Genomic DNA, 22,274 nt, shown 5'->3' with positions numbered 1-22,274 from the left:
TAACTATTAGCTTTTAATTATTTACTTATTACTAATGTTCTAAATATTCTCTATCAGGATAGAAGATTTAAACAGTTTAGTTGGATCAAAAATCAGGCATAATTTGAGCTGATTTTCGATACGGTTTCGTTAAAACATTAGCGCTTTATATGCGAGTTTTTCTCATCCAACCATTATAGCGAGAGAGAGAGAGAGAGAGAGAGAGATGAGATGAGATGAGAATAAATTTAAATATAAAAAAAAGTATATTTAAATTTTTGACAATTCTGGATATGTTCTATGAAAATATGTCTATTAATTATTCAGCTATTTTTTTATACATTTTTAGGCTTTTTACTATATTGAAATATTTTTTATATTTTTTTTACATTTTTAAATGGTAACAATATTTGATAAAACTTTATCTGCAATGGACAGACCTTGAAATGCTCTTTCGAAATGGTTCTAATAAAAATTCAAATATTTTAAGCCGTTTTGAAGATGAACTTTGACGGTGTCTAAAAATTTTACAAATGTCCTTATACGTAAAGGTTAGCAACTTTGAATCAAAACTTATTAGCTGAAGAATTACCTTGAAACACTCGAGGAAAAAATAATAATGTTTGTCAGATTATTCAATTGTTTCCGAAATCGCAGTCTATCGCGACATCATAGTCGAAAAGTGGTGCGGCTTGTTTGAAAAACACCCCCAAAAATACATCAAAAATGCAACAAATATGCAAATTGCCGCACTTTCAGAGGAACACATTTTCTATTAAATGGCGTTAATGCCTAGTGTTTATCTGTTTACAATTTTCTATGCGAAATTTTTTAAATACTAGCGATGGTTAATAAAAGGCGCAGACTCGTGCGTTGATAAAATTGCCAAAAATTCCAGAGTAAAGTGAAAATGTTGGAAATTACCACATAAATAGTGCAAAGTTTTTTCTATTCAGTAGACCTAATTTCTGTTTTCAATATATTTTCCATTTTGAAGATTAAATTTTTGAAAATATCCTGACACATCTTAGTCGAAAAGTGGTACGACTTGTATGAAAAGGCCGCAAAAAATGGGCAAAAATTCCGAAAAATCTGCAAATTTCCACGTTTGTAGAGTAGTTTCTCTATTACGTGCCGTTAATATCGAGTCTCTATCTGTGTACTATTTTCTATGGCGAATTTTTGGAAAACCCGCGACTGTTAATTAACGCCGCAGACTCGCGCGTTAAAAAAATTGCCAAACATTCCAGGAAAAAGTAAAAAATGTTTTAAATAGCCGCAAAAATAGAAGAAAGCGTTGTGCGTTCTGTTTTGAATCACAATTTTTTTGAAACAGTGTTACACTTCATAGTCGAAAAGTTTCGTTCGCAGATTTTTCAAGTTTGAAAAATTTTCTTTTAAAAGATTACATTTTAATCCTTTGCTTCGGTCTATTTAGAGGTTTTGGAATTTCTGATAAAACGATTTGGAGCAAGAAAATCAAATATATTGAAGGGTTCAAAGCTACTATCTTATAATATAAATACTGCTATAATTTGTGTATTGAACAATTTCGTTAGTATCACAATTTTCGTATTTTAAGTTGCAATCCGTTCACCGGTTGCATGAAAGGCGATCTCGGATTCAACACCAGCGGATCTGGTGTGAGGTGGCATTTTTCCACTGTGAATCTTTTTAGAATACAAATAATACCAACTCTTGCGCATACTTGGGCAAATCGATCTCCTAAAAATGATTTTGATTGTTAAAGTTCACATTTTTACATCCGATTTCTTACCTATGCAAGATCTAGGCCCCATGCCAAATGGCAAATACGTGCACGCACTCAACAAGTGCTTGTAACCAGCCCGAAACCGTTCGGGATCAAATTTCTCTGGATTTTTGTAGTAAGTGGGATCGTAATGGATCCCATCCAGCGACACTAAGACTGGGGTTCCTTTTTCGATTTTGAACCCGGTTTGCGAGATCACATAGTCTTTTTTGCAGTTTCGGTTTAAGAAGGGACCAAATGGGTACCGCCTCAGTGTCTCTAAAAAAATAAGGATTTCTTAACTATCAGTTCATCAAGTTCAATATTTTCTAACTTTTCACTGTGAATATTTTCTCAATCGGTAATGCGATTTGAATATTTTTTTATGGAAACTTAGTTCTTAGTGAACATTTTATGAAAGTTTAAATCCGTCTGTGAGCAAGATCGAGTATCTAAGGCAGGCAGAAAAAGTATTGGCTGTTCAAATCTGAAAAAATCTAGAAAACTTGTTCTAAATCTTTTGAGCAAAAGTGGCAAAATTCACGAATTAAAAGGAAATTACGAGGGAAGTCTCTGCTTAAACCGTTCTATCAGCAAAGTAAAGTGAATTAGGAAAGAAATTTTATTTCAACCAGTTCTACCGATTCCCCAGCATTTCTAAAGTTAAGCACACATTTTTATCTTTAGATTTTACCTGCAATAACCATGTTCAAATACTTCAGTTGATGAACGTTATCAAAAGTCAAAGGGGTGGTTTCATCGGGAAATACTTCGAAAATCTCCCTTCTTAACATGTCCTGACACTCTGGATGCATGCTTAGTTCGTAGAGCGTAAATCCAACCAGATTGCTGGTCGTTTCGAATCCGGCAATAAAAAATGTGATCGCTTGTGAGACCATGGAGGTTGTATCTGAAAGTTTAAACAAATTTGCTTTTCGATTTTTTTAAATATGTACCCTCTTACCAAAGGTTGATTCTTCAGTGTTTGCAAAAGTGTTCCGAATATTGATGAGAAGATCCACAAAGTCGTTGCGGTGAAATCCAGTTTTCTCTCTGAACAATAGCGTTTCCATGAATACTTTTCTCAGGTAATGTGTATCAAGCAATTTGAGTTTTAGGAGTGAAACGAGCTTGGGCAAGAACAAGTAGCAAAACATGCAAAACGACCGGAAGATATTTACATCCAGTATATCAATACAGACTTTCCTGAAGTGCGTCACTGGTTTTTCCACAAACGAACAACTGTCGATCCCAAAAAAGCATTTTGCGACTAAATCAGTCATGTATTTCCCTGCTAGGTCTTTGACATCAACGATTTCATTATCATGTTTTTCTACATAGTGTTGCAAATCATCTGCCGTCTGTAGCATCAAGGGAAACATCTGCTTAATTTTTCCGGAAGTGAAAATATTGGTCAGTTTCATTCTCACGTTTCTCCATTCGGGATTTCGAAGGATGAAGAGACTATTTCCGGTCATATCGTCAGCATTTTTGTCGCAAGCAAACGTCCGATCCTCAAAGTTGCTGAAATCTCGAACCGTAATGTCTTTGACGATATCCGGACTACGAATCACCAGATACGGTTTGCCGCAAATATAGATTCCAAAGTAGGGACCATCGAACTTTCTGTATAAATCTCCGAAATGTTTTCCTATTTGTCTTTTTCCACTGAATACGTTCCATAAGCTGCCCGTTAGCAGGTAGGGTTTCTCATATGGTATTCCACGACGTTTCCAGTAGGAGTGGATAATATTGATATAGATGTAACATAGCAGGATCAGAAGGGATAGAATGACTAGAGTGGTCCCGTTTGGGACCAGGCTGTTCAAATACATCTGAAACTAAAAATGTTCTTGAAACTGCGGCTAAAACTATTCGCTTTTTGAGCTGCACAAGAAACACATATAAACTTCTCAATGAAAATGCTGCCCAAGTTAAGTGGTTTGTGAACTGCAAAAAATATTAATATAAAACGGAAGATGACAATACAGTTTTTGTTGTGCGTTATTGGGCAGCAGAAGAAATACTAAAAAGTCTGGTTAAGAAATATTAATGCAAAAGTGAAAATGAAAGTACAGCTTAGTCACTCAAAATACGGCTACAAAATACTTTAAATACTTTTTGAGCTGCAGAAGAAATTCAAAATGAAATTCTGGTTGTTGAAAATGCAGGCAAAATTAAGCGTTTTTGCGGCAGAAAACATGCAAATATGAAAACCTAGTTGAAATTCCGCTTAAATTAACTGCTTTCTAAACTACAAACCAATAGAAATTTCAAAATTTAGTAAAAAATAGATAATAATTCCAATTGGAAATGTTGCTAAAATGAATGGTTCGTGAGCTGCAGAAYAAWTATCAATATAAAAGTGCTGYAAAACTACAGCTTAAATTGAGCGTCATTTGGGCTGCAGAAAATGTTGTAAAATAAAAGTCTAGTTAAAAATATACCTAAAATTAACCGCGTTTTTYYGTTTTAACAAATATAAAAATAGTTTTTTGTGCTGTAGAAAAAATATGAATCGCAAAAGTGGTGGTGGCTAATTTGGCCGTCTCTTGGGATGCAGAAGAAATACGAAATTATTAGTCAACCTGAAAAACACATACAGCTAAAATGCTTTTTGACCATCAGAAAAAATGACAAATACAGCTTAAATTAAACGGTTTTTGAGCTGCAGAAGAAATACAAATATCAAAGTCTAGTTGAAAATGCAACTTAAATTAAACGCTTTTTGAGCTTCAGATGAAATAAACATATGAAAGTCTAGTTGAAAGCGCAGCTTATATTGAACGCGTTTAAAACTACAAAACAATAGAAACTTGTTGAACTGCAGAAGGAAAACAAATGTAAAATTCAGTAAAGTTGAGAATGCAGCTAAATTAAGAACTTTTTGAGCTGCAGACGAAAATAGAAATTTAGCAGAGTAGTGTAAAAAGTTGAAAATGCAGAAGAAATGTAGGTATGAAAGTAAACGGAGAATCAAAGAACTGACTACGAAAATATATGTAAACATTTTAGATTTGTCAAAGTTAAAGAAATTGAAGTCGAAGATGCAGAATAAATTCACATATGAAAACTGAATTAAACTAAATAATCGAAGAATCGAAAGAAAAAATATATGTAATCATGTCACAACTAATATAATAACTACTTACGGAAATAACTAAAACTATTAGAACAAATAGGAAAAACGCTACGCTAATGAAATTTAAAAAAAATGTTCTGGAGTATAAAAATGTTCCAAAGTATACTTATCTTCTGCTATAATGATCACGCAATATTCATATCAACCAATCGGTTCTGCGAGTATTGACTGATTTTTAAACTATTGATAACACAATGCTCTAATAAATCAAAGTTTGCAATTTACCAATTTTTTCATTTTGTTCGAAAATTTTGAATGAGATTACATATCTTGCACATCAATAATGCACGTTGGATATGCAGAGAGCACAGGATTTTCCGGATATAAAAACACCAAGGAAAAACAATGTTAGGAATGAGAAAAATCTAAAGAATACATTAGAAGTCTATAACAAAGAAGGCAAGGAAGAATGCAAACCAATGAAGTAACACCATATGAAACAACAGTGAAAAATCACCATTAACAGTGACATTAAAACTAAAACACAATAAACCCAAACTTAGAAACTGAAGATGGAAAAAAGTGTTAAAAGTTGATCCATTTGGGAACATCGCTTTTACACGCTCAAGATTTCCAATTTAGGTCGACTGAAGACGGAAGTCGTTGACTATATTTGTCAAACACGCAACAATTAACGCAATGAACTAAAGCAATAAAATACAATAACAGTGTAGATCAACATCGAAATAAAGGTAAAGTTTTAAAAAATGATCAAACAGAAAATAACGCCTTAATTAATTAATTTAAAGCAACAGATACGAGCATAAGCGGAGTGAAGCATTAGCATACAATTATGAAATAATTTATCTTATCTGAATAACTATTAGTTCAATAAGTCAATAAAAATCCTAATTTTTGTGTCGATTTATGGATTTTAATGGTGTTTACTTAAATAGATAAATTTACAATAGGTATATACACTGTGGTCCAAAAGTCACAACTAGCGACGGTAGCGGTTTATTATTATTTAATTTCTAAACATGAACAGATAGCAGTATGAAACTTGCTAAAGATGTTAAGTCTCGAAGGGGTAATAAACCTAAAAACGAAGGGATATGAGATACAGGGGACGTTCAAAAATTTTGGTAGGTTGTAGCTTTTTCTGAGTAAACTTTGGGGCATTATCGAAAACTTTTCCTTAAACTACATGGTTTTGACGTCAAAAAGTGCATTTTGGGACTTTGCGAAAAAGTCAATAGTTTTCGAGTGATGTCGAATTTACACTACCCTGACCAAATCGACCCACTTTTTATTGAGCTTGATTATCTTACTTTGTGAAATTTTGAGAAAATGGTCCACATTCTAATACAAATCGAAAATGTCCTACTTTAACACTAAATTCTGATTGAAAAAGAAGTCTCATTAAAAAAATCAGTTGACTGAATGTTGCACGTAAATTCAAAATTTTAAATAACTCGAAAACTATAGACTTTTAAACAAGACAATATTTTAAAAGACTATCTGTTTTCAGAAAACGTTCCTAAAGATCCTTCAAAGTTCCCTGAGAAGTTTGTGAAACTTAATATGTATGCTGAGTGTTATCTTCTTACTTCTCATGCTTAACAAATTGCAAAATATTGCTTCCAAATTAAAATAATAATAGATTAAATTAAATTTAGAATAGAAGATAGATTAAAATTAGGCCGCCCTGTACATAATAGGATAGGTACGTCACTTCTTCCACTCTGCAGTTCTCAAAAATTTCAATTTTCCCACATATTTATCAATATTACCATTTCTCAAGATAAAGTTTTAATTGATTATTATTGACCTTTCATCGTCAGACATGTGAACAAGCCGGAAAACGTGTCGACAATATTCAGTCTCATCAGCAGATTATATAATGCAAATTCGATGCCAAGTTGAGGGAAATTAATTCATAAATCAATGTTCTCGTCTGGCCAACACTTCCATACATAGATTAAGTGGCTTTGGCATCGATCTCCGATCAAATAAATCCATACAATTAAATCAGACGAGAAATTTATCGTGAAAAACTTTTGTGAACCTTGAAAAAAAAAGTTAAATAAAATCTCATTCGACGGCTGACCCTGACCAAGTCGCCGATAAACAAAAGTCGCAAAGCTACCTAGAAGTCCCCTAAATGAATGTCTAGACAGCGAATGGGATTTGAAATAAATCGCCAAAATTTCTGAGAAGAGTCTTAAAATTGATGTACCGGAAAATGCGAGTAGCAAGTGCTTCCGCATGTACAAGATAAAATTGCTTATAAAACTGACAAATTTGCGTTAACAAAAAGTTCCACACTTACCCCACGTTACTTTAAATCCATTTGTATGGTCAAACCGGAAAATATTCCTACACAGTGCTTTTACAGTGCTTTTTTGCCGCATTCAGCATTTTCAATTCATAATGCTCAGTTTCATTTATCATGCACATCACCAAGCAATTCCCTAATTTCTGTTCGTAATAATAAGTATTAAACTGATTAAGTAATAGAAAGTTCAACCGATAGGCCCATTTTGGGTTTGCTCGAATTTTGAAAGTGCGACGAAATTAACTAAATTACAAAATTTTTTAATAAATGCAACTACTTACGTACGGCGGATAAATTCACTAGAACAGTGGCCAGCCAGACTTTAATAAAATGAGAGGTAGCACCTTTTGCAGATGGAGTCAAAAACCTGATGACCAGCTGAATTGATCGGTAACTAAACTCGAGATGTGTACCAGGTTTTTGTTCTTCGGAAATTGTATCATAAATAAGCTGGGATTGAAAATCAAATCGCGCTTATAAATATTTATCATTTGATAGGCCTGGCCTATATATGTATTATGTATTATTTCACTAGGGTTCAGAATTTATTTTTTTTAGTTCCTGTACAAACCTAGCAGGGAAACTGTAGACAATGTCAACTTTTTGTCAGTGAGGAGCATTTGGGGAAATGAGCTAATTTTCCAGTTTTTTTCAAATTAATTGTGTGCATAAACACAAAAAAATGGTGCAATTTGCAGAGCCGGAACCTCCAAAGCCTTCGGAAAGGCCCAAGGCTCGCCAACAGGGTTTGGATCAGCTGGGGAAAAGAATCGTCCGATGGTGGGAAAAGGAAAGCATCCAATATGCGTAAGTAGAAAATTGTTATCAAACAATTTCCTCCACTTCTTATTAAACTTTAATAGGTAAAACCTATTAAAACACAAAGTAGGTCATAAGTTTTTGAATCGTTTCAAGTTTCAATCACAGTCGTTTTTTAACTGACTTCCCGAGCCTTGAAAATCCTTCATTGTGTCTTCAGTATGTTAAATTCGTTCATCTCGTCATTCATGATCGTCCCACTGTTTTGGTGGTCAAATAGAGGAAGCAGACGTTTTAGCTGAAGAAAAGCCGGTTAAAGTTTCAACCACATAAGAAAGGATTATCGCAAAATGAACGCTAGATTTGAACTTACGCAAAGGTCGAAGAAGAACCTTCTTCTCAAATAAAGCCCTGATTGAAGAACGTGTGAAAAAACAAACGTGGCTTCAACAAAGAATTGCAGCACGAAGTTTTAAGTGAATAAGAATTGTGTAGGTACGACTCAAAAGAATCCCATTGTATGCTATTAAGATCCAGGGAAGAAGCGAATTCATTGACCTGGCAAACAGGGCAAGAATAAATTCAATTTTCACCACCCCTGAACTGTTTTGTGCTTCACCTCATCTTAAGAAGAGCAGTGCCATATAATACCATTTCTGTCTACATCTTCATAAGCCAACGCAATGTTTTCTTGCTCTTATTTAAACCCGTTCATGCATAATTAAAGTTTGCTTACTAAATCCTCAATCTATTTGGCCAAACCATTAATATTTGCTCGAAAAAACCTGATGCATAACCATTATTAGAAATAAGTAATAGAGCGTTCTATTGTGTCGGATTTTAATACGAAATTGATGGGCTGGTAGGTTTACAATAGGAACCATATGAAAGCCACTCAACGCTTTGCGAATATTCATACGAAAAAGCTGCAAGCAAAACAACGGAAAATAAATGATCTTGGAAAGTTTCAGCGTTATAAAAGTTTCATGCAATTTTCGTGCCAGCACCTTTCAGCCGAAGAGTTCAATGTATTGCCAGTGCCTTTAGGTTGTTTAGCAAGGCAAAAGTTAGAAATTTGATACTTCAGACGATAAATAGACTCTATTAGTCAAACATCAAGAGGTGCTAGTTAGTTAGTCGCTGAATAATCATGAGCAAGCTGAGTATTTTAACGGTTCTAAACGCCCTATTGGATCGACGCAATCGGCCTCAGTCTGAAGCTCTAACCAAGGAGGGAATCGAAGATTGGGCCAACACAGTTTTCAAAGGTTTCCGCAAGTCGGTTAAGGAAGATGAACCGCCTTCAGAGTGTCCCAAACGGCAGCTCTCTGAGACTTCCGAAGACGACTTTAACGATAATGTCGAAGAAGTAATCGCGTTTTTAGACACGGTTCAAGTACCAAGGTTTCCATGCGAGTAAGTTCGAATTTTAACGCTCACAATCACAGTTAAACTAGGTTGTTTGTTAGTGAGTTTTGTTGGAAGAGGTACATAGTTTTTGGATAAAATTTTCATGTTTTGTGTGGATATAAGCTTGAAGATAATCAGGCAAAATGAAGTTGGAAACCGCAAGCTTTCTTCAACGGGTAGCGAGAGTCGTATCAAAAGAGGGCACTAATTAATGATTAGTCCTTTATAGTATTTGGCAGATTTCCGAATCATTTCCTGTTTGAGGAGCTTGAGTTTCTAATTGCTCTTTAACAATCCCTGAAGCTTTCTAATTGCTCCTCAATTTAAATCTTGCATGCACGTCAACAAATTTGAAATGTTAACGAGTTTCTCCTCAAATATGAATTGCCTCATTTGCGCCATGCCACTCAAAGGCAAATTACCAATCTCCACTCTCTTAGTAACTCTAACCGATCAAACGCAAACCGCACAGCGTCCGGAATTCAAGGAAGATGTTGATCAATGGGTGAACAAAGTAATCAAGTTCCAAAGACATTCGAGCCTGATATTTCTGAAATCCGGCGATCAATGTTTGGATGTGTGCGTTGAAGACGATTTTTTGAAAGTCGACAATTTGGCTCAGGTTTTAAACTTTCTTCGGACGGTGGATTTTCCTCAATCATCATGCAGGTAGATAAATTAAAGTGATGGTGGTTGGTGATGAAAGTCTGACTGTTTTTGCAAAAGGACTCAAAGGAATAATATTTCCATGTTGGTAGTATGTGATTCAAACGAAGAGACGAAAGATTAGGGCTTATTAAGAATCAATGTGTGTGATCATACTTCAAGTACGATTTTCTGTCTCAACAAAATTTGTTTAATTAACTTAAAAATGGTGAAAGAAAGTGGACGTAAAGAAATTTGAAAAATGCGATGTTTTGTGGGCACATTAAGCAAACGTAAATTTTTCAATCATATCTAGGTACTCTTGGTTGCTGTTCTTTCTCACATAAATCACTAAATTGATTAACTTTATAAAGCACTTTTTTCCTTCTCATGTGATTCTTCTCTAATTTTTTATCTAAAAAACACCATCAACAAAAAACTGGAAAAACAAAAATTATTTTAAAATTTAAAAAATTGTTTCATGTCGAAAATGGAAACAGTTCAAAATGTTGTAAGCATTAGGAGAAAGAATAGTTTAGTGTTTTGGTCTCAAAGGTGCAATTTGAATAGTACACCTTTAGGTGTAAGAGTAGGTCAAAATTTCGGGGTTTTTCGCTAATTTTGTGCTCATTCCTTACCAACTGATTACAGCACTAAGTAGCACTTTTGTTGGAGAATTGTTGGCAGTTTTTCCAAATAAGTTGAAATTTCAAGAAAAACTTAAATTTTGCGCGTTTTTTTTGCAAAATCCACCAAATCATGACGCCAGCTTTTTTGTCGTCCTGAATTCTAAGAATGGGCCTAACTTGAACGTGATCTAAAGAAAAAATGATAACTTCCAATTTAGCAGAAGCAGCAACTTGAAATTTGGCCGAAGTCAATAGAAAGGTTTGAGCTGAAAACTGAGAAAATTATTTTAGAAACGGATAATTGGCTGATTTTCCAGAAATTTTTAAACTGGTGCCTGAATTTTGAGAATACCCTTAACTTGCACTTCAGTTGACGAAAAAATTATAACTTCCATATTAATGAAAGTAGCGACTTGGAATGTGAAAGTGGTCAATCGAAAGGTTTAAGCTGAAAACTGAGAAAATTTCATTGGAATAGAAATATTGGCTGATTGTGCATAATGTTTTAAACTTGCGTTTGAATTTGAAGAATCCGCATAACTTGAGCTTGCGCTGTAGGAAAAATAATAACTTCCGAATTAATTGAAGTAACGACTTGAAGTTTGGCCAGATTTAATAGAAAGGTTTGGGCTAATAACCCGGACTATTTTATTGGAATCGGAGTATTGGGCGATTTTTAAAAAATTCGTAAAGTTGGGCATGAATTTCAATAATCCGAGCAAATTGCACTGGAACTAAAAAAAGTTTATTTCTTCCAAAATAGCTAAACTAGAAACTTGAAATTTGGCCATAGATAACAGACAGGATTGAGCTATAACCGGAGGATATTTTATTAGAATCGTAGTATTGGGCGATTTTTCAGAAAATCTTAACCTGGCCCTTGATTTTCAAGAATCCGCAATCGAAGTTGCACTTGAACTGAAGAAAAACTTATATCTTCCAAAATAGCGGAACTAGAAACTTGAAATTTAACCATAGATAACAGACAGGGTTGAGCTAAAACCGGAGAATATTTCATTAGACTCGGAGGATTGAGCCATTTTTCCAAAAGCCTTAAGCTGGCGCCTGATTTTCAAGAATTCAGTCCTAACTTGCACTTGAGCCATAGAAAAAATGATAACTTCCAAATTACTCGAATTAACGACTTCAAAATAAGCAGTAGTTAATAGGCCTTGGTGTGAGCCTAATCCTAACTGAGATGAGTGAACTTGAAAATATGTCAAATCCAAGTTTACTTGGATAAGTTCCGTTGTTTGTTTTTTTCTGCCATCACTTGCGATCGTTATTTTAAGGGTTGAAAAACCTTCACGGCCGTCTGCACAAATTTGCATTTTTATGGCCATATTATGTGACAAAATCGCATAAAATGCCTTCACTAAATTGGGCGACACTGGATTAAGCCTGTAAAGTGGCCTGAATTTAAATCGGAGCGCCAACAAAGTGACTGTAACTCTTCGTGCCTTCCGCGACTTCGCCTCGGCTCCCTTATCAAATTTATGAATATAACAAAAAGGGCATCGATCAAAAAACTATCATCATTCCAGCCATCAAGCCAAGCTTCAGGCTGAGGCAATGACTGGGCAAAAAGTTGATGATTGAAGACCAAATATGTAATTAATGTACCGAGAATTTGGGGATTTCCATCTGAGGCCTCGTTTCATGAACAATTAGCAATTATGAAAATGAGTTTTTTATTTGCATAGCAACAATTTGGAGATGGGAGCAAAGAGATCAGTGAAGGCAACCATCAAGGTGGCAATGGTTTGAAAAATTATTGGTTGAATTTTGTAAAATTTGTATAGTTTGAGTGGAAACAGGTAAATCCTCTAAGGATGTCGTAGTAATGAATAATAATCTCTATTTCTTTTGAAAAAAGCAAGAGTGTCTTCCTGCCCTGCACTTTTAAGGATCTATTTGTTTAAAAAATTAGCTTATAGCTGGAAAAGAAACAAGAGCAGCTTTTCTGAATTTTTGAACAAATAAAGATGTTTATGGTTTCATAATATTGTAAGGCAAATTAGAAACTCGTCCAAATAACATAAAAACATACAAGCACTAGGGATTTTTATTGAAAAATTTGTAGTTTTTAATTTTTAAAATATATTCCAATATTAAACATGTCAAACTGAGGTAAAAACAATTATACAATTGTGCTGCCAATAACATTTTAAAACGTATTAGAATTTATATAAAACTTATATAATTTTTTTTTCTGCGACACTGTAAGCGAGCTTTTTCGCACAAAGCCTGGGGGTTTCTTGAATGATTTCCGTAAACGGTGTGTTATTTTGTCATTTCAGCCCTTATAGTAGGCGCGTTTGCCAACATAATTCGAGAGTCACGAAAGCAAATCGCAAGGCAAAGTTACTGTTTGGATGCTCATTTTTAGTGCTGATTTGTTACCAGTTTTGTAAGTGTGCAAGTGCTTTATTCCTGAAAAATTAGCATTTAAATTTTCTTGTCTGTTCTTCAGTTTAGCGCTTTTGTGTTTTCACAATTTTATACAAATTTAGGGCAAAATGTTACAATTTCATTGGTTTTATCTGAGCTTAGTTTTTGGAAGTTTCCCTTAGCTTGATTTTTGCAGTAATTTCGTTTCAGTTTCAACATTCCACAAGTGCGAACCAGAATCGAAAAGCTGATGGGAATCAACTATGTCAGTCTCACAGACAGGAATTATATGCAAAAGTTGCAGGAGCGGATTCTTGAAGATTATGAAGAACAAATGCAGAAAAGAATCAAAGTGCGACAAGTAAGTAAAACCTGCATTAAACCAAGATTTTGGAGTTCCTGATCAACGCCAGTTGATGTTGTTAAAACACGCGATAAATAAACGGCGATTTCTTTGAAATGTATAACAAATCTTACATAGGAAGAAGAGATGGAAAGAGTGAAAAATCTGGTTCTGGCAGGCAAAATTCCATTGGATCAAGCACCACCTGAAATGGCGCAACATCCCATTATGCTTATTGAGAACTACTGCAATCAAAAAATTGCGGAAAGAAGAGCAAAGGTAAGTGAACGCAACTAAGTCCTCCATGTCTTAACTGTACTCGAATTAATAGCACCAAATGCAACCATGAGGAAACAACATAGAAGTTCTTCACTCTCTTCCCAACGTACCTTCCAACGCGCTTTGTTTCAGATCAAAATCTACAGAGTGAAAATTCCGACTTACCTCTACTGGGACGACACTCCAGATCCCCCATCCGGACTTTCCATTGAATCTGGACACGTTTTCAGGCAGCAGGGCGAGAAATTGTGCCACCCTGTTGAGCTTCATTTGGGCGCATCTCAAGACGAAGACATCGAAAATGGCTACTTAATGGGCAGCGAACAGTACGATAACATTAAATACGAAAGTTCCTTGGTGAAGCGATTGATGGCTTGTGAGGTAAAAGTGGATGGTTTGGTGTTCTTCGGATTTCCATCATCAACATTTTCGGCTATTTCAGACTGTAGAAGAAATGTATGCTCTAGCGGATGATATCATCGGCGTATTGAAGACCATAGATGATTCTAGTAGAGTTCCAGAAGATAATATATCTGATACTCTGGTGAGTGCTACTTAGAAGAACTCCAGAAGCACTCAAGGAATCAGTTGTATGCTTTTTTCTACTAAAAGTGAGCGAAGATGCAGACGATATTTAGCCACCTAAATCTACCATCTTGTATGTTGAACTTGATTAAATGTTTTTCTAATCTACACTTAAGCAGAAAATGTTATTTTTTCAATTTAAAATCCCCAGATTAATATCTGGGGATTGCACATTAGTCCACGTTAAAGGGCATCATTCATACAACTTTTGAACAATTTATTCGTTAATGGAGAAACGCGGCACGGACAAAGGAACATAACATTCAATGATCTCTATTACACAATGCAGGTAATTTGCTACGTGACGCCTTGCCTTGTCTTTGTTTCCACCGAAACATTTATTTAAATTATTTGCCCAAAGAATCAGTCTCAAACAAACGAATTTTCAGTGCCGGTCAAACAATTCATCATCATTTAGATGTAACGCCCGTGGTCACGGTCTTTACTTCTACAAGGTGTTGCATCCCAACCCAAGATCAAATATTAGCTTCCTCAGGATGTGAATATTTGCCGAAGCTTTGTTAGATCTCAACGGTCACTTAATCAGCGAAAATTCAGTATTGTTGGTCTGTGTGTGTGTGAAATATGAAGTTCTTCCCCTGCTTTCTGGTGTTTTATTCAACAATCCTCATCAAAAACAATGTGAAAGCGGAATCGCTAGCAAGTAAAGAATTGGAGGACAGCCACTGCGGCCATGTGTTTTCGGATGAAAAATTCCTGATTTTCAGCGACAATTTTCCTCAACCTTATCCAGCAGGAAAAGAGTGTTTCTACTTGTTAAAAGGGCGCAACTGCCCCGCTCAGTTCAACATCCAGTTTCTGGACTTTGACTTAACAGTTTCCATCGGTTGCGTGAAAGATAGGCTGGAAATTGGAAGCCAGGATGCAATTTGTGGAAGCAGAAATGGATCGAAAGTTTACCACAGTGAAAATGGAGATTTGAAGCTCAAGTTTGTAGCTGATGATGAGCCGGAAACAGGAAAAAGAGGCTTTCGACTGTTAGTTAGTCGACGCGAGTGTCAGCAGGACCATGATTCAAGTGAAACAGGTGCGTATTGAAGGGTGTTCTTTTGTATGAGCAATTTATCGAAGATGATTTTCTTGCATTTTCTTTGCCATATTCATTATTTTTATGTGTTCAAAAACCGCAGAATGTTTTTTTGCGGAACAGGAAGGGAATAGGGGATTGTAAAGATAATAAAATTCTGTCGAATTATTAGCTTTCTTTACATAAAATTCTACAAAATTGACTTTAGTTTCGGCAGAAAATCCTATTTAACACTGGGTGTTTTTAAAAATCTTGTACAAACAAAAGCGGTTAAGTTTCAGCTTATTTTTCTACTAAAAATGCATGTAAGCATAAGCTGGCACAGTATTTGCTTCCCAGTTTGAACTGTTTGAAATTTCGGAACTTTTAGATATTTGTCTTTAAAATGTCCGCTATTTTTGTAGAGTTTACTTGATTACATTATTTACACCTTTTACTTCCGTAGCTTTATTTATTATAAAAACGCGTACTTTTCTTCAATAACGATCCAAGTCGCAAGAAGCGCATAAATACAAAAATTTTCTAAAGAAAAAAATAAATTCGCTTTATATTGTGATTTTGTTTCAAGTTTGAGCTAAATACCTTAAAAGTGCCAAAAGTTACCAAGGAAAAAACCAGAAATTTTAACATTCAGCTTTATTTGAAAAAAAGAGTTTGTAGAGAGGAACGAGAGTGTTTAAATTTCACGACTTTTTAAACTCTTTGTTGCAGTTTTTGAGATATTAATCTCAAAGTGAAAATATAAGTTACGCTAAAGGATTTACATCGTCAGGATCATGAATCATACAGGGTGATAAATTTTCAATGGCCAAATCATATTTATTTTCACGAACTTTTTGCGGTGCAGTAGCTAGAAGATGAAAAATTTAGCTTTTCTGTAATTCGTCATATCAACGTCGTTTACCGACAAAAAGTAAAGGCGTTTCTCCGTAATTTGCTAAATAAAAGTAAAATTACTTACTATGAATGAGTGCATAATTTTCGAGCTGAAATTTGAGTATTTCAACAATTGCAGAAAGTCTTCTTTACCATTTCGTACACACCCGCAAGTTCTTTTGCAATTTGCAGACAACCGAGTTTTTTTTCAACAACAGTCTCAATTCCCGAAAAACTCATAAGTTCATCGTTTCTAAAAAATATCTTCAATAGTCTTTACAATTTAGAATTTGGACCAACTTTTAGCTGCAAGCTTTAAAGGCTCCAAGACTTTATGGTAAAAAAAGAGACATTCCAGGCATCACAGCTTGAAAATTGGCTCGCAATTAAGTACAAGATCCTGGAGAACAAATTTGCTCAAAACGAGGGATTTTAAGAATTTTTTTCTCTTATTGAACCACTACGAAATTTAATTTAAATTGATAACTCAACTACAAATGCGTGTAAACATCTTTCAACTTGCCCTTGCCTTGCACATCCTTAAACCATCAGCACAATCGCTGAATATCTAATATATTAACACTGAGTTCTTATGGTGTTAACATCTTTTGCAGTTGGAAGTAAACTGGACGATACAACCCAACCAGTCCAGTTCGAATGGACCAGCAACCAAACCCCTATTAAACCCAAACCAACATATTTGCCACCACTTTCAAAGCCCTGTTGCCTCAACAACATTTTCTCCTCGAGAACGTTCCTCTTGGTCAGCCCCAATTTCCCATACTCCATTAACACCCCGAAGACTTGCGAGTATATCATCAGAAAGTCCAGTTCTTCCGTTTGTCGGCTGAGGATAAACGTGCAATTTTTCGCGTTGGGCCCACCTGGACATAACTCCTGCCCATATGGGCATTTGGAAATTGATGGAAAGTTCCTATGCGGCTGCAATTCGCCTGCTCAACTCACCACAAGCTTTGGAGGCTTGGAGAGTAAACTCATCAAGTTTCACACTGGAGGATTCAGTAGTCGGGATAAATCGGGATTTGTTCTCGAGGTGATTCAGGATGAGTGCCAGAAGAGCTCACAGCCCAACGAGAGCGAGAAGTTCACGTAATTAGCATTCGTCTGTTATTGGTTTCTTTTGCTCTCAATATGTTCTTCAAGGTTCTACGAAGAGCAAGCGAACAGAGTGAGTTGGCCTCAGAACAGCAACATCTACCAACTGCCTCTATTGAAGCAGAGAAGTTACTACCTGCCGGCCGCAGGCAATAAAATTGATAGGCAGGCAGGCAGCGTCGCCAAGCACTTCTACTTCTTCGGACCTGCAGACGATGAAGACACCACATGGACCAAAAGCAGTCAGGAAAGGGAGGAAACTGAGTCGGTAGATTTGGCTGAAGTTACTCGGGTTCTGACGAACTCGGACAGTTACCAACAATGTCTTAGCTGGAACTACAACCAGCTGGCAGCACTTCAGTTGGCACGGTTGGCGCAAATGTGCCAATCCGGGCAACAAACCACTAATGATCAGATTGATAGCCATAAATGCTTGGTGTTGAGCTCTTTAACTGGAAGCATTACTTCGCCAGGATATCCTGCAGCATATCCGAAAAATGGAAATTTCTGCTACAGGTATATGCATTTTTCAGGTGTTAGTCAAAGAAGCCGAAGAAGGAGTTTTTTGGGTAAAAGCATGGAAGTTACTTGAAATTGTCTGAAAGTTTTTGCTCATTAAAACGTTCATGAGTAGATCATTCTCCCTTGAATATTCAGGTTGGGTAGCCAAATGTTTGGAAATGGAAAATTACTTCTTGCTGCATCTTCAGAGGCGGTTGCTGTGCCGAGTAAACCACCTCTGAAGATGATTCTTTATGAAGAACATTTTTTTCACGACGGTGTAAAATTCCAAAAATCTCACCGGTTTCATTGAAGTCGCACATTTGCAAGTAGAAAATGGTAGATCAATATTTTGCGATTTTAAATAAAGAATTCTAGGACCGAATGTTGTGGCAAATCCAACAATTTCAACATTGAAAAACTCTGTAACATTTTTTCTTCTTTTATAAACTTTTGGCTGACTAAAACTCATTTTTAGCCAAAGTTATCATTCATTCATTCATTTTTATGTTTTCGGTCATATTTTCATTGATCTGAAACAGTTCACAGGAACTATTTAATGTGTATGACAAAAAGGGAAATTTTCTTAATAGACTAAGGATGCTACCTGGATTTTGCTCCGTCCAAGTTTTCTTCAAAGACTTCGATGTTGAAAGCAGTTATGAATGCTTCAAGGACTATTTAAAGATAAACGAATACCGTTACTGTGGCCAATACCTAAATAAGAAACAAGGTAAGTTTCCACCTAAAAGTCAGCCATACGTTGAAAATGATGCCGCTTTTAGTAAGAATCGCTACAAACTCAAAACAGTATCAAGACTTAAACTTTGTCTCGGACTCCAATAATTGCCGCCGAGGATTCACCGCATTCTATCAGCAAGTTCAATGTGAAAACTTTGAGGGAAACTCAGTTTTGCCACCCAAGTGCAACCCTGATCCCCGCAAAGCCAACGAGGATCCTGCTAAGTGCGAAAAAGTCATTTCAGAAAAGTATTTCGTTATAAGGAATGAAATGGAAGTGAATTTGTGTAGTTATGATGTAACAAAATATTCGGAGGTAATAAGTATAATAAAACTTTCTGGTCAAAAAAATGGCCAGAAAAATAAAAACAAGTTTTATCGGTTTTAAATGATTTAAAAGAAAAAGTTAACTATTTTTTGCAGAATGCGTGCAAAATACAACTGGATTTTCAAATATTTGATTGGCCTTGCACTACTGGCACTTTCACAGTTAATGGAAGAGAGTTTTGTGGGCAAAGATTTGGACAAGCAGGTAACCGCGTAAATAATCGCAATATAATAGGCAGAATTAAACACTTTTTCAGTAAAACAAGGTATGTTTTTGGGATAAATTTTGGGCGCATTTTCACAAGATATTTATTTAAGATTTTAACCCCCTTTTTCTGCTAACTAACATGGAATAACACAAGAATCTGTATGAATTTTCTTCATATTTTTTGCAGTCACAATGGATATACTGGAAGGAATAACGATAGTTTACGGGCAACACGAGAATTACTATAAACCTCAGAATCAATTTGAAGTACATGGAGAGCAAATTGAATGCGGTAGGAAAAAGGGATTAACTTGGAATCCTATTTTTTTGGATAATTTTGTTGTTTAGATAATACACCAGATCCTGTAAGATTAATATCAACAAAACGACCAGAACTGTTAACAGCTACCAGTAGTTCAGCTGCAAAGAGCACCGATAATGCATATCCAGGTAGAAAACAAAAAAATGCATTTATCATTTTTTCCGATTATCATCATCAAGATCAAGAACAATTTAATTTTTCTTGTTACTAAGGAATAATTTTTGATATTTTAGACGTATGCGCCTTAATTGGTTCGGTTCCTTTAAGGCAACTTCCGCTCAAAATCTGCGAGGTTCTCACCAAACAGTACAATGCGACCGATTGCAATTATTCTTCAGCTATCATTCTAAGTACTATTTTTTGCCAAATCAAAAAAGTGCAGGTAAAATTACGTAATTTATAGATGAGCAAAGCAGCGCTCCATCAGGGACCAAGATACTGCTAAGCAACAAAAATCCTGAGAAAATTAACTACAAAGAAATTGAGTGTTAGTTATGCAACTATTGGATTAAATTGAGGAGGTGAGTGAGGATTTATTGGTGCCCGTTGGTGGTTTAGGCCGCACACGAAACACCAGAAACCAGCCTTACAGCAACCTTTTCTGACTCACAGTGTATGTAAATAAATATAAAAGAATATAATGTAAATAAATTCATATAATCGACGATAAACGTGTTATTTTTAATTCGTTATCCATAGTTAACCCCGCGCTATCTTTATTACTTCGATACCTACTTTATAATACGCTTCCGGTTATCAAATGATTTCGAGTATAAAGATGAAATTGAATAAACAGCTTTTTGATGGCATTTGTGTGGTAAATATTTGAAAAATTGTATTAATTATGGCATGGTTGAGAGCATTTGGGATAAGGAAAATTATAAAAATCCAAAACGCCTTGCTGCAACACTTACCATTATATATTTTTAGAATAAATGACAAAATGTTGAAATACCTCCCAAGAACATTCTACTTAATTACCTACCTAAAGTGAAAATGTGAATTTAAAACTTTCAAAAGCTGCAATCACACAAGTGGCTGATCCACACTTTCAAGTAAAAAATTTTATTTTAAAAATGTAGGCACCTACTTAGAAAAAATATATTACATATATGTTTGAAGCTCAACGGATACCTTACTTTGACTACTGCCAGGGCTTAGTCAATGCAAGTGTAGTTAAAAAACTTGTTAATTAGCCTTAACATTCAATATACATTTATAAAATATTACTGAAGTTATAACATTAAGGCAGCCTCTCATTGCTTAGTTTGAGTGAAAGTGCCCAGTTCTTCATCGACGACTTCAACTGTTTGCCTAGAAATAAAACAAAATTTAATAAGAAATTTAATATTTTTATTATTCTTGTGTTACATGTTTTCATTTTTCATTCACAATGGGCAAATTATTCGCTATCATGCACGTGGAAATTGAAGTTTCTAAGCATGATAATGGAAAATGCGGGCCAGTTAGTATGAGAGATGTTACTTACTGCCTGGAAGTTTTGCAAAAATGATTTAGGAAAGCCTGATTACAGTAATTTCAAGAAAACATAATCCGGAACCTGTTAGGTATTCATTTGAGCTTGATTGTTTGGAATGATTTTTTTGCAAAAATGCGAAGCAGTCCATTATTTTCTATTTATTTATATAGCACCTCTCAAAGAACTAGTATCGTTTCCAATGGAACCGTAATAAAGACGTCTTTGCGACGGGATATCGAAATTTGAAGACCCTCGTCGCCTAAAATCACTGAAAAAATAAAAAGCATTTTAAAGTTTGAGAATAATTCAGCAGCCCGAAACTTGACCGATATTTGCACATTTTGCTATTAATCATTATGCAATTATTAGTTTAATACTAGCTAGTAACAATAGACAAAATTCGCTTCTCAATCCTAACAAAACCTAGTGGATAATAATATAATTAATTCATGTTTATTGATACATTTACCTCATCTTCTTTGACTGTTCCTTCTCAAATTTTATCTAACTGTGGCTGTTGAATAGTTCACGCATTAGGAATGGGAAGTAGCAAAGTGTGATTCAAAAAAAGCAAGAAAAAAGAAAAAAGCAGAACGAAGCGACAAAAAATAGTTATTAAGATATTTATAAAATTTTGCAATACGTGTAATGTTCGGCAACGAACAACGAAATTCACATCCTACAAAATTTTAATGACGATTATTTCTTCTTTCAAAACCCGATTTAAAAATATTTGCATTGCATTTGGAAACACTCTGTTCAAGTTAAAATTACGTCGAACAACCGAAAGAAATCAAGTATGTTCACTAATAAATCAGACACAATTGGAAAGCAAGCAAAGCAGTTAATTTCAACAAAATTCGCTCAGATCACTGATCAAACACTTACTTCTTTCTAGCTTTATGTATGTAGAAGATGACAATGCCGTTAAGAGCAAACAGAATAATCATCAGCAAAATGGGGGCCAGCAAATCTGTAATAAATCACTTAAGTAAGTCAGAAGATTTTTTTAATTTAAAAATTAAATTGAATATAAATATTTTGCCTAGTGATTTTTCTTGAGCTAATGCACTTACCGGAAGCCATCGTTTCAACTAGTTTGACGCTGTTCTGAAGAAGAATAGCCTGTGAAACTTCAGGTTCTGTAATAAAAAAATATCGGATGTAAAATATAAATCGTGTTTTTGTATATTTTGAAATTTGTACAAATAATAACATTTTTTCCGCTTATGAATTGCGTCTTTTGGGATTTGTTCTTGTTAGCTATAAGTTTCAAGCGCCTTAAAAACCGTTAAAAACACTCCAAAAAAGTTTTTCTGGCTTCCTTGAGATGAAATTGATGTGGAATTTGAAACTTTTGGATCTGAAACCTTATAGGAAATTTTCGGTCAAAAATCAAGATTTCACATGCTTATTTTTTCCAAGCAATGGATGGGTTCAAACTTAGAAACTCCCCAATATGCAA

At 35.0% G+C, this 22,274-nt stretch overlaps 4 protein-coding genes across 11 annotated transcripts in view; 2 read left to right on the top strand and 2 right to left on the bottom strand.

The window, feature by feature from the left end:
* Positions 1-1,443: 1,443 nt before the first annotated feature.
* LOC109537471 (cytochrome P450 6k1) lies at positions 1,444-7,537 on the bottom strand. 4 transcript variants are annotated; one of them, XM_019904227.2, is made up of 5 exons: positions 7,431-7,537; positions 2,694-3,570; positions 2,424-2,639; positions 1,757-2,008; positions 1,444-1,704 (listed from the first exon to the last, which is right to left on the bottom strand). In XM_019904227.2, the coding sequence occupies exons 2-5, from the start codon at positions 3,562-3,564 to the stop codon at positions 1,541-1,543; spliced, it is 1,503 nt and encodes a 500-aa protein (XP_019759786.2). In that variant the 5' UTR covers positions 3,565-3,570; positions 7,431-7,537; the 3' UTR covers positions 1,444-1,540. The 4 variants fall into 4 exon arrangements, with proteins under 4 accessions (XP_019759786.2, XP_019759790.2, XP_019759787.2 ...); XM_019904231.2 differs by having other exon boundaries at positions 7,435-7,515; XM_019904228.2 differs by lacking the exon at positions 7,431-7,537 and adding an exon at positions 7,144-7,242.
* Positions 7,460-14,305, top strand: LOC109537474. Of its 2 annotated transcripts, none has more exons than XM_019904236.2 (6): positions 7,460-7,539; positions 7,708-7,956; positions 13,194-13,344; positions 13,465-13,605; positions 13,738-13,986; positions 14,048-14,305. In XM_019904236.2, the coding sequence occupies exons 2-6, from the start codon at positions 7,832-7,834 to the stop codon at positions 14,162-14,164; spliced, it is 783 nt and encodes a 260-aa protein (XP_019759795.2). In that variant the 5' UTR covers positions 7,460-7,539; positions 7,708-7,831; the 3' UTR covers positions 14,165-14,305. The 2 variants fall into 2 exon arrangements, with proteins under 2 accessions (XP_019759795.2, XP_019759796.2); XM_019904237.2 differs by lacking the exon at positions 7,460-7,539 and adding an exon at positions 12,893-13,002 and having other exon boundaries at positions 7,871-7,956.
* Positions 14,306-14,496: 191 nt separating this feature from the next.
* Positions 14,497-20,000, top strand: LOC109537499 (cubilin). 2 transcript variants are annotated; one of them, XM_019904272.2, is made up of 10 exons: positions 14,500-15,238; positions 16,729-17,224; positions 17,279-17,746; positions 18,325-18,464; positions 18,517-18,788; positions 18,896-19,004; positions 19,195-19,299; positions 19,356-19,457; positions 19,563-19,679; positions 19,733-20,000. In XM_019904272.2, the coding sequence occupies exons 1-10, from the start codon at positions 14,776-14,778 to the stop codon at positions 19,819-19,821; spliced, it is 2,361 nt and encodes a 786-aa protein (XP_019759831.2). In that variant the 5' UTR covers positions 14,500-14,775; the 3' UTR covers positions 19,822-20,000. The 2 variants fall into 2 exon arrangements, with proteins under 2 accessions (XP_048520499.1, XP_019759831.2); XM_048664542.1 differs by lacking the exons at positions 19,563-19,679; positions 19,733-20,000 and having other exon boundaries at positions 14,497-15,238; positions 18,896-19,065; positions 19,356-19,444.
* Positions 20,001-20,231: 231 nt separating this feature from the next.
* The window catches only part of LOC109537501, a 9,122-nt gene continuing 7,079 nt past the window's right edge, over positions 20,232-22,274 (bottom strand). The window contains exons 8-11 of one of the 3 annotated variants that reach the window (XM_048664543.1): positions 21,886-21,951; positions 21,698-21,782; positions 20,983-21,077; positions 20,232-20,643 (exon numbers count right to left, since the gene is read on the bottom strand). In XM_048664543.1, coding sequence (XP_048520500.1) covers positions 20,573-20,643; positions 20,983-21,077; positions 21,698-21,782; positions 21,886-21,951 — 317 coding nt within the window. In that variant the 3' untranslated portion in view covers positions 20,232-20,572. Of the gene's footprint in view, positions 20,644-20,700; positions 21,078-21,697; positions 21,783-21,885; positions 21,952-22,274 lie in introns of all 3 variants that reach the window. The other 2 variants (XR_007281048.1, XM_048664545.1) reach the window with 2 other exon arrangements.

This window comes from Dendroctonus ponderosae, unplaced genomic scaffold, assembly GCF_020466585.1.
Source record: "Dendroctonus ponderosae isolate FM_Combo_2020 unplaced genomic scaffold, Dpon_F_20191213v2 Dpon_F_20191213_3, whole genome shotgun sequence".
Lineage (NCBI taxonomy): Eukaryota > Metazoa > Arthropoda > Insecta > Coleoptera > Curculionidae > Dendroctonus > Dendroctonus ponderosae.
The sequence above is the reverse complement of the archived record's forward strand: the minus strand, read 5'-3'. Positions and strand labels throughout refer to the sequence as shown.